This window comes from Nicotiana sylvestris, chromosome 2 (assembly GCF_000393655.2).
Source record: "Nicotiana sylvestris chromosome 2, ASM39365v2, whole genome shotgun sequence".
NCBI lineage: Eukaryota > Viridiplantae > Streptophyta > Magnoliopsida > Solanales > Solanaceae > Nicotiana > Nicotiana sylvestris.
Window position 1 is genome coordinate 41,030,207 of NC_091058.1, and position 12,230 is coordinate 41,042,436.

At 36.0% G+C, this 12,230-nt stretch overlaps 2 protein-coding genes across 2 annotated transcripts; both read right to left on the bottom strand.

The window, feature by feature from the left end:
- Nucleotides 1–5,845: 5,845 nt before the first annotated feature.
- LOC138884359 (uncharacterized) lies at nt 5,846–6,544 on the bottom strand. The gene is made up of 2 exons (XM_070165544.1): nt 6,370–6,544; nt 5,846–6,138 (listed from the first exon to the last, which is right to left on the bottom strand). Exons 1-2 carry the CDS (start codon nt 6,542–6,544, stop codon nt 5,846–5,848), a joined length of 468 nt encoding a protein of 155 aa, XP_070021645.1.
- Nucleotides 6,545–11,098: 4,554 nt separating this feature from the next.
- Nucleotides 11,099–11,890, bottom strand: LOC104225779 (uncharacterized). The gene is made up of 2 exons (XM_070165546.1): nt 11,840–11,890; nt 11,099–11,749 (listed from the first exon to the last, which is right to left on the bottom strand). Exons 1-2 carry the CDS (start codon nt 11,888–11,890, stop codon nt 11,099–11,101), a joined length of 702 nt encoding a protein of 233 aa, XP_070021647.1.
- Between the last annotated feature and the right edge of the window lie 340 nt (nt 11,891–12,230).

Below are 12,230 nucleotides of genomic sequence, written 5' to 3' on the forward strand. Positions count from 1 at the left end.
CAACAAAGTCAAGTAGTCATGGCTCACACATAGAATCAAAAGAAACCAGTCTGACACATAGCAACATGTAGAGGAGATTAGACCAACATACTGAAATAAGTAAAGAAAGTCTTCAAAAGCTGCAGTAACAAGTGAGGAAAACTTTAAGAAATTAGGGTTTTAACAAAGTCGAGTTAAAAAATGGTAGAACTCAAAATCAGTCAACAAAGAAAAGAATCTAAACACAAAGAACTCAATCGAAACAAGTATACATACAAAACAAACAAAGACAGTTCCATAAACCCAGATAAAACCAAAGATACTTAGGGTTTTCAACATGATGAACTAGGTAGAAGAAAACATAAACAAACCATTTAAAAATAGTAAAATCATAAGACAACACTAAAATATCAGAGGAGAAGTCTTTTAAAAGAGGTTAAGAAAACCCTAATCGTTGAAGACGAAGGGTCATTTTGAAAGAAATCGAAAAAACTTTGAGAAAACACCAAGAGGTTCATAACATGCATAGATATAAGACAGATCTAAAAGAAAATCGGAAGGCTTTTAAAGCTAGGGCTTCAGAGAACCCAAGAAAAGTGAGAAAACTTCGAAAAGTTACCGATCTAGTCGGAAAAGCCATGGATCTGACTCGAACGGCCATGGATGGTCGGAAAAAGACCATGGATATACGTTGATTAAGGTTTGGACTAGATCTCTTCGAGAGCTTTCCATAAAATCACGAAAACATGCTACCAGGAGAAATAAGAGACGAGTACGCGTCTCAAACAGCCATGGAAGTCCATGGATTAGGTAAGGATCGAGGAGTAGGGTTAGTTTGGGTGGCGACGGCTAGGGTTTGGATGAGGTTGCATAGGGAATTGGAGAGTAAGGGTATTCAAGGGCGGCGGGTTGGTGGGAAATGAATTAGGTTAGGGGGTCGCTTGGGTTTAATTATGGTAGGCGGAACGGGAAACGTTGATCTGAATGATCAACGGTCCAGATTGAATGGGTAGGTGGGGATCCGGTTTGGGCTTGGGTTAAAATTTGGTGTGGGTCAGTTAAAATTGGAATTGGGCCGAAGAATTAGGGGTTTCATTTGGGATAGATTTGAAAGTCAATTTTGGCTACAAGTTAAATAGCCATTTTTCCCTTTTTATTTATAAAAAATAGTAAATAGTTTCTGAAAATAAATTGAAAGTACTAAAGTGGATTATAATATATAATTAGCAATTTAGAAATACAGGATCCAATTTTATGAATATAAAATATAATTAAACCTTAAAAGACTAGTATTGCAATTATGTGCAATTAAGCTTTAAAAATATTAAATGAAATTGTAAAAATTATTTTAGCCATAATTTGGCATAAATATAAAACTCCAATAGATGAATTATCAAAATAAAAAAATTTGGAAAATAATTATTGGGATTTTATGGATAAAAAGGGGGAAATAAATCAATTAATAACCTTTAAAATTATGAAAAAATAATAAAATACTTGGACATGCTTATATATGCATACATATGCTATTTCGAAGTTATTTCGCATATTGAAAATATATAGGAAAAAATTGGGTATCAACAAGTTGACGTTTTGATATCGGGGTCAGATTCCGATTCCGGAAGTTGGAATAGGTCCATAATGTCGAATGTGACTTGTGTGCAAAATTTGAAGTCAATCCAGATTGATTTGATATGCTTCAATGCAAAATATAGAAGTTGGAAGATTTGAAAACTCATAATTCGATTTTGATACGCGATTCGTAGTTTTGACGTGGTTTGAAGCCTTGATTAAGTTCGTATTGTATTTTGGGACATGTTGGTATAATTGGTTAAGATCTGGAGATCCTCGGGTGGATTTTAGAAGATTAACGGAATGGATTTCGGACAAAAGGAGCTGCTGCATTTTCTGCTGCAGAAGCTGTTTTTGGACAGCAACTTGTGCAATCGCAGAGCTGACTTTTGGAGCTTATAACTTGCAATATATAAGGTATATGAAAATTTGTAAAACATGAAAGTTTTAGTCCTTGAATTATATTTTTCATAAAGATAAACCATTCATTATTTGGATATTTTTAATGAAAGTTATGATCGATTGAATGAAGGCCGGTAAAGCTATTTTGCAATTTTCTCAGAAATTTCTGATGCGAGGAGCCTATTTTGGAAGCTTATATCTCAGAATATATAGGGAATCCCAAAATTTGCAAAACATAAAAGTTGTAGATCATTGATTTTAATTTTCATAAAGTTAAACCATTCATCTTTTGGATATTTATACAGAATGTTATGGTCTGTTGACTTAAGGCTGGTAGTAGTTAATTTTTGCCCGAAAATCAGGCAAAGTCTGATTACATGCATGCGACTTGCCTAGGAAAAATGCCTACAAACGAGAGTCAGCCATTTTTATTCATTTGTAAGTTTTGAGTCTCGGATTTGGGTGATTTTTGGAGCTTTTAGAAGAGGGTTTCACCTAGCACTTTGAGGTAAGTAATTTCTACCCAACATGAGTTTAATACATAGATTATGGATAGATTAACATGTAAAAATTGGTGAAAATCAAGGGTTTAGATGAAAACTTAGGTTTTGTCTAAAAATGAGATTTGACAACTTTCGTTAAAAAAATTCGGAATCCGGGCACGCGGGCCTGGGGTGAATTTTAGGAATATTACATTTAGGGTTGGGTAATCACTTTAATAGTTGGAATATAAATTTTTAAATATGTATTGATTAGTTTATACACTATTTCATTAGTTTTGGATTGTTCCGCACCGAATGAGTGTTTTGAGCATAATCTTGGACCGAAAAGTGGGCTTCAGAGTTAGGTGAGTCTCCTTTCTAACCTTGTAAGAGGTAATTTTCTACATAGGTGAATTAATTGGATATGTGCTTCTATTTGTGGGGGCTACGTACGTACGAGGTGACGAGAGTCTGTGCGTAGCTTCTATTATGCTTAAGTCCGGGTAGTTTAGGACCCAAAAGCATGCTTTATTTGCAATATTTGAAATCTTGTTGTCAATTTAAAAATGTTTAAAACATATCGAACGTGTAAATGATTTATAAAAGACTAGTCATTGTTTCTTAATTTTTAAAAGAGAAATTGCCTTTTTTTGGATAATTTGGTCCTCGATGAGTTCTTGATTGACTGTTTGAATTTGTTTATATATTGTGGAACGGGATGAATGCCTCAGTAGATTAAATAGATGCATCTATGGTTCGCTCCGTTCGACCCTCTGGCAGTGCATAATTTAAATAATATTGGATCGGGCTGTACGAGCTCAGCATGATTTGCGCATGCTTGTATTGCTTGCCTTGAGATTCATAGATGTTGATATTTGTTCTCCCTGGCCTGAGATAAATGTATAAATGATGAAAATGAATTTAACAATTTCCTATAAACGAAAGAATTGGTTAGTTGCCTCATGCTATTGAGTTTAAAATCATTTTAATGAAAATTCCTGATTTTCTATATTATTGGTATTATTAATATTAGACCTCTAGTAAGTGTCAAAGTCGACCTCTCGTCTCTACTTCTTCGAGATTAGACGGGATCCTTACTGAGTATGTTGTTTTCGTACTTATGCTACACTTGCTGTGCATTTTTGTTGCACAGGCACATGTATCTCTAGTGGCCTAGTGGGCGTAGCAGCATGGCTGATACGGAGACTTAGGTGAGCTGCACTTCTCGAGACGACCCGCAGCCAGTAGAGTCTCTTTCAGATTACTGTATTTACTTTCTGTCCAATTTGTATTCCGGGCGATTTTTGTATTATATTATTTCCTAGAAATAGCTGATGCACTTGTGACACCGGGTTCTGGGATGATTTTGGGATTATTCAATATTAAGTTTGTTAAAGACTTCATGGTTATTTATGTGAATTTCATTATTTATTTTTTAATGTATAAAGAAAATGATTTCAACAAACACTAAAATTGGAATTTAATTAACTTCTCGGTGTTGGCTTGCGTGACAGTTTGCCCGGCGCCATCACGACACTTAGTGAATTTTGGGTCGTGACAAAATGGGGGGGGGGGGGGGCTGCCATGTTACTCTTTGGGGGAGTGATCTTGTTAATTTGTCCACTTATTTGTTAACCGGGTAATGTTTCGTTACCTGATAATTAATCTATTACCCGCATAATTTAAAAATTATCACAAATTACTTAAAATTCTATTTATTTTCAAAATGCTTCATATATACTTTATATATTATACTACCGTGGTGATATGGTACCTTGCATGGTACTAGTTTATAATTATCAGGTATTATTACTTGATCCGTGTTTTATCCCAAATTGGTCATTTTCAATAAAAACGCATTTTCTCTAATTCGTGCATCCTTTATCCTTCATGACACTTATTTATCGCTTGTTATAAATAGCGTAAATATTAACGTCAAAATGATCTTACCCCCAAGTCTACGTCAATTAACTGGAGATGAAATTTTTAACGTACGAAAATGTGAGATGTAACAATGTATATGGGATATGGAAAAGGGTTACGGCGTTATATATGTACGACCACCTGATCAGCTAGTATACGTTGATAATTTGCCCACAATGGCCGAGATGATATGATGGAATGCCGTTAGAGGCGTGATGATGTTATGGTATTATATACGCGTATATATATATATATATATATATATATATATATATATATATATATATATATATATATATATATATATATATATATGTATATGTATATGAGATATGGGAAAGGTTATGGCGTTATATACGCACCACCACCTGGTCAGTTGGTATACAATGATGATTTTACCCACAGTGGCTGAGATGATATGATGGGATGCCCTCAGAGGCTTTATGATGCTATGTACGTATATACTTATGCATTACATGACATTCATATGCATATACATGATACTATAAATATTTCATGATTTGCAGACCTATCCAGACTTATAGGTTGAGTCATTTACTCCATATTTCCTCCATGTCCTTAATTAATGTTGACTTACTATTATGTTGCAGTTTTGCCTTACATACTCAGTACATTATTCATACTGACGCCCTTTTGTTGGGGACGCTGCATTCATGCCTGCAGGTACAAGATAATTAGTTTGACGTACCCTCACAGTAGACGAGATTGGCATTCAGTGAAGGATCGGTAAGACTCCACTTCATTCGGAGTGCATCCGAGTCTATGAGACAGCATGTCAGAGTTTTATTACATACTTATGGGTAGGCCAGTACCCTGTCCCATTTGATGTCAAATAATCTTAGAGGTTTTGTAAACAGAGGTTCATTTTGTATAGTATGTCAGAGGCCTTGACGACCCATATGTATTCATATTTTAAGAAATATGGTTCGGCGATATAGTATTGCCCACTTACATTTGTACATTATGAGTTGTGGCCATGTTGACCCAGGATAGTTATAAAAAAAATAGTCGCATAGTAGTTCGCTCAGGCCAGTGCGACACTGGATGCCAGCCACGCCTCCCCAGGTTTGGGGCATGATAATTTCCCCTTAGTGGGTTCCAAAAAGAATATCTTCTAAGTCATGGAAACAACTAAGGGAAATCTGGGGAGTCCCCACTCCCCACCACACTCTCTGAGTTGGGAAAGAAAAAGAAAGGAAGACATGGATTAATCAACGCCACATGCAAGATCCTACAACCACATTGTTGGAGTGTTTATAAGTTCTAATGTAACTTTAAGAAATAAAGGAAATAAAGACAAGAAGAAGAGATAATATTTTAAAATGGTGCTTAAATATAGAAAAAACTGAATAACTAGATCCTAGAATTAATCTACTACTTAGCACATGATTCCATGATCAACAAACTCCTAAAAATCAGCAACTAAGTTAAGAATACTAAAAAGTAAAACACGTGAGGAAAAACATTTAACAGTTGTTTGACTTAATCTTGCAGTAACTGAGGCAATTGTTCAACCGTCCTCCTTGCTTCAGTTGCTGCAAATTCCAAGCCTCTCTGAGAAATTCAAATTTGTTCTTTGGCAAAGCTTTGGTAAATATATCTACTAGTTGAGGATCACTCTTGCAATACTTTAATCTAACAGATCGTTCCTTCTGTAGGTCTCTGAGATAGAATAATTTAATATTGAAATGCTTGGTTTTCCCATGAAAAACAAGATTATTTGAGATAGCAATAGCTGCTTGATTATCTACAAACACCTCTGTTCATTGTTCTTACTTCAATTCAGATCAAGCTAAACAATAATTTTCTAAGCCATAAGGCTTGATTTGCAGTAGTTGTTGCTGCAATGAACTCAAGTTCAGCTGTAGATTGTGCAACAATTTCTAATTCTTTAAAACACCAAGAAAATACCCCAGAATCAAAATTAAAATAATAACCGGAATTGCTCTTCATATCATCAGAAGAACCAGCCCAATCCCTATCTGAATACCCCTGCAAATGTACTTCTGATTTGCATAAAACTTGATTCCAAAAATTAGTCTTCCATTAACATATCTCATCACTCTTTTAGCTGCTCTAAAATAAGTGTCAGTTGAACAATTAGTGAATCTAGACAGAAGACTTACATCATATAAAATATCAGGTCTAGTTGCTTTAAGATACATGAGACAACCAACCAAACTTCTGTAAAGAGTCTCATCCACTTTTTCAGCCTCTCACTTTTGCTCAACTTCTCCTTATGATAAATTGGAGTAGCTATTTCTTTGATATTTTCAACTCTGAACTCTTTCAAAATCTCTCTTGCATACTTTTTTTTGGAAGATGAACACTTCATTCCCCTTTTGCTTGATTTCCATTCCCAGAAAATAGACCATTTCTCCCAAATCCGATCTCGAAAGCATGATGCAGATCTTCTTTGAACTTCTTAACAAGTTCGTCATTGCTTCCTATAACCAGCAGGTCATCTACATATACTGAAACAATAATAAAATTGATTTCATCACCTTTAATGTAGAGAGTAGTTTCACTGGGCTTTTTCTAAAACCCAGCTGCAACAAATGCTCATCAATTCTATTGTACCAAGCTCTGGTCGCCTGCTTTAGTCCATACAAAACTTTCCTGATCTAGAACACTTCGTCTTCATGCCCTCTGACTATGAATCCTCCAGGTTGCTCAACATAAATTTCTTCCTCAAGAATGTAGATTTAACGTCGCTGAAACACTTTCCAACCCTTCTGTGCAGCTATAGCCAACAATAATCTGATGGTTTCTAATCTGGCAATAGGAGCAAATGTGTTAGAAAAATCAATACCAAAGACTTGGCATACCCTTCACAATAAGTCTAGCTTTGTTCTTGTTGATAGCGCCATTTGCATTATGCTTGGTTCTACAAACCCATCTTACTCCTATGCCTTTTCTGTCTTTAGGTCTTTTCACAAGTTTCCAAGTAAGATTTTTCTCAATTATGATGAGTTGATCCTTCATTGAAGCTCTCCATTTTGGATCTTTTTATGCTTCTAAAAAATCAACTGGCTCAAGAACTGCCACATTGCATCTCTGGTAGACATCAGAAAGAGATCTAGTGCCTCTTACTGGAATATGATCCACCAATTCATCTACTTTCAATTGAAGCTTTGTACTTTCTTTTGAAATTGATATTGGTTATCCTTCGTTCCAGTTTCATTGTTCATCCTCCATGAAATGCACATCTCTACTTATCAAAATTTTCCTTGTATGAGGTTTGAAAACTCTGTAAGCTTTGGAAATAGTGTTGTAACCCATAAAGATGCCTGGAATTGCCTTCTTATCAAGTTTGTCATTCTTAACTTGAGGAACATAAGCAAAGCACACACAACCAAATACTTTAAGAAAACCTAGTGAAGGTTTGAACCCATACCAAGATTCAAATGGTATTTTATTTTCCAAAGCCAATTCGTTGAAAGTCGATTTTGTAGAAAAACTGCAGTATTCGCTGCCTCTGCCCAAAAGATTTTGGGCAATTCCTTCTCATGCAACATACATCTGGCTATTTCCATTATCAATCTATTTCTTCTTTCACTAACTCCATTTTATTCCAGAGTGTATGGTGTTGTAAGTTGATGCACAATACCACCATCCTCACAGAATGAATTAAATTTTTTTGAGGTGTATTCCTTTCTATTATCAGACCTCAAAGCTTGAATCTTGCAACCACTTTGATATTCCACCAAATTCATGAATTTCAAGAATACACCAGCAACTTCTGACTTGAATTTCAAGAATAAAATCCAGCACATTCTTGAAAAATCATCTATAAAAAGAACGTAATAGAGGCTACCTTGTAATGATGGAATTCTTTGTGGTCTTGCAATATCAGTGTGTACTAGCTGCAACTTTTGTGAAGCTCTCCAAGTTGATTTAGGAAGTGGCTTTCTGTGTTGTTTACCAAATTGGCAGGCACGATATTCGGTAGAGTTCACTTCCAGGTCGGATAGGTTCTCAACCATCTTCAGTTTTTGTATTTTGAAAAGTCCTTGATAGTGATAGTACCTTAGTCTCTTATGCCATAAATCAACAACATTTTCTTTTGTTGAATACACCATTTGCTCTTCCTCAAAAGGATCTAATTAGCTCATTTTGACTTTAAACAAGTCTTGCCCCGAAAGATCTTTGATCAAGCAATAATTATCTTTAAAATACAATTTTAAACTTTTTTCTACCAGTTGACCTAGGCTTAACAAGTTTGGTTTAAATCAGGTATATAAAGAACAACATATATTGTTTTAGTGCCTAATTCTGTCTCAACCACAATGGTTCCTATCCTTTTTGCTGGTATATGGCTGCCATTGCCAATTCCTTGAAGAGTTCTTTATCGGAAGTCATGTGATTTGTCCATCTGCTATCGATCAGCCAAGACTCGCTTGAAACATTGCTTGCAAAACACGATGCAATAAGTAGTTGATCTTCCTTTTCTTGACCTTCATCTACATGTGCAACACTTTTCTGCTCAGTATTGTTCTTACAAATCTTTTGATGATGTCCCATCTGCTAACATTTCTCACACTATTGATCTAGTCTTCTCCAACATCTAAATGGTGGATGACCTTTCTTTCCACAATGCTTACAAGAAGGAAAGTCATTTTTGTTCTCCGATTATTCTTAAGAAAATCAGCACCTGAGTTTTCCTTCTTGTTTAGGTTGTGCTTCTTTTTCTTTCTATTTCTCCCTGACTTGACTAAAATTTTGTAGGTAGTGCACCCTCAACAGACCCTTCAGACCTCATAAGCCTTCTATGTTCTTGTTCCTGCAAAGCATTCAGTAATTTTGCCAAGCTAATTTTTGGCAGATCCTTAGTATTTTCCAGCAAGGAAATGGTCGCTTCAAATATTTCAGGGATTGTTACAAGAATATTTTGAACCAATCTAGAATTAAAAAATTCAGAGCCAAGTAATCTTACTTTGTTGACAATATGAGTGATCTGTAAGAATACTATTTAACTGTATCTGAATCCTTCATCTTTTGAAGTTCAAATTCTCTAATAAGGTTGAGAATACGCATTCACGTGATCCTTTCATATCCTTCATATTCTTTCTTCAGGAAACTCCACACCTCAAATGCAATTTTATTTAAGCAATCCACTAGGCATGGCCTAGGGCTAGTTTTTATTTATAATAATTTAAATACAAAGTGTGCAAATAATCTAAGAAATGTAACAAATAATCCTTGCATATTACGTTTAACCTATTATCAAAATTGAGTAATTTACTCAAAATTGATATCACAAAATGATCACTAAAACTTGCATAAACAACTAGCCCATGCGAGCACATAGCCACTTTAATTGTATCGTTGCTACTGTACACGTGTTGCCTTGCATGGATCCATTTATAGCCTTCTTTGTTGCATTTAATCTTCGTCATTGTTGCATTATTATCACGTGATTTCCATGCAGACCCACCTTTGATTAAATTTTTCCCATGTATTTGTATTGGTCCTAGATAGTTGCACTCACCCTTGAGCCAGGTGTGCATAGTATCATTGCATCTCCTTGATCTGTGCATCATATTTCCATCCCTGATGAGCGTGCAAAATCCATGTGAAAGCATTTGTGCATTTAAGAATTCAAAAGGCTGTAATGACTTGTTTCCAGCTTAATCATGCGTGGATTAAAATCCAAAATGCTTGTCCAGCATAACGCAACATGCCATATTTAAATATGGTAGCCCATGTTCATCCCATGTGCGTGCATTATAGCATTTTGCTTAGTGTTTCTCCGCAGTTGTCTCGACAAGAAAAACTATGTCCACAACCAGCGTGCATCTGCCATGGTAATCAGCACTTCCACATTTTGAGGTCCAAGACGCATGGTTACCAATGCAGATTCCCGTGGAATCAGTCCCAATGAGCATGCGTGCATTAAAATAATAGAATGTGAGTGTCCCAAAATAATGGTTGAGCAACTGAATTTTTCATTACTGTCCAACACCTTTTTCCAATAAAATTGGGGAACACACAATGGCACGCCTATGTCTTTTATGCTCAGCATTTGCTCTAAAACTTTTAACCGTTGCATGATACCTCCATGCCTCACTGTGTAGCCTTCAACCAGGCTTGCCAAAAGGTGCACGATTGCACAGTCTTCAAAGGTTCTTTGTAGATCCTTTTTCAGCGTGCCTTGAAACCACCTTGGGTGCCTAATGCCCATGCTCACCTTTTCATCAATTTCACGTGCCCTCCATGTTTGTGGAGTTGCTTTACACTTGAGTTGCCACGAAGAGATGTTGAAAATATGCCAAAGCTCAACTTTAATGTCCTCTCAGTGGATTGAATACAAAGCATTAATATCACCACTTGAGATTCTACTATAAGATAATATTTTAGCATCAATGAAGTACCTGCACCAAAGTAAACAATGTTAGCGTTAAAATTGCTAACCCACCTCTCCTCAAGAATGATTCGAGTCTGGTAGAAAATTGAATCCTCTTTTCCTCCTAGTTTCTTGCAACCTTCACTCTTATGTAAGGACATTGCATCTTATCTTCGTTAATAATCCTCCTTCCTTTTGAGTCCATATCCCAGAAACCATGACATTCAATATTTCCTTCATCAAGAGCATAATTGGCAAGGTGGTCTGCTAATGTATTCCCTTCTCTGAATATGTGTGTGACCTTGATGATACTTTGTTCCTTAAATCTTAAAATCTCCTCAACATGATCATTAATACACCAAGGAGGCTTCCATCATTCCTCTATAATGTTCTTTAATAGCAAGGAATCTATCTGCAACCATATATGAAAATAATTAAGATTTTTGCACTTCTTCAATGCCTCCACAATAGCTACTGCTTCTGATTCATTATTGGTTCCTTCAGAAATCTCCCTTCCTTCTGCATATATCAAATCACCTACCTCATCCCTTATGCATAAACCAATTAAACTCTTCCCTGGGTTCCCTCTACATGCTCCATCCGTATTTACTTTGATCCACCCTCTTGGAGGAAATTCCCATAACACCTTTTCATATTTCAATCGAGGTGCGTATTGCTCCATCATTGTCAGTAAGTCCAGCCACTTTTTAGGCACATGCAGTCCATGCTTTTTTAGTTGGACTAGAGCTTTCATAGTAGATGACATCCGGTAAATAACTCTGCTCACTGACACTTCTTCTCTATATTTGAAACTGTTTCTTCTCTTCCAAAGTTCCCATGCAATGCATGTAGGTAAAGCTTGTAAGACTGGATTCAATTTGGGAACAACTGGTGATGTCCAACACTTTGTAATTGCTTGTTGTAATGATAACCCTTCTAATGCAATTCCTGCTCTCCTCAGAAAGTAATTCCAAACACTCCTAGTTGCATTGGATGTGAAGAACAAATGTACTAATGACTCCTCCTTAGGATCAGCACAGCACCAACATTTTGATGGGATGGAGTATCATATTTTACGCAAGAAATCATCAAGTGGCAGTTTGGCTTTCCATACCTTCCTCAGGAAGAAGGATATCTTGAAAGGTAAGCCATTGACCCATATCATCCTGTAACCTAATCTTAGGTTGTCTCTTCTTCGCAGGTAATCCTATGCAGACTTCACTGAAAAATGACCTCTTATTTTAAGCATCCAGAATGGTGTATCTAACTCTACACATTCGTTTGGTGGTCTAATATTATGCACAATGTGGTTTGCCAAATCTTCAGGTAGAGTTTGAAATATTTTTTCCAAGTTCCACATACCATTTTCAACCAGATCATTGACATTTTGAATATCCTCATCGATACCAAACTCTGCAGGCACTTGGAAATATAAGGCTCCCAGCTCAGTCCAATTATCGAACCAGAATTGAGCTGATCCCATTCTTGGTTTCCAATAGATTTGA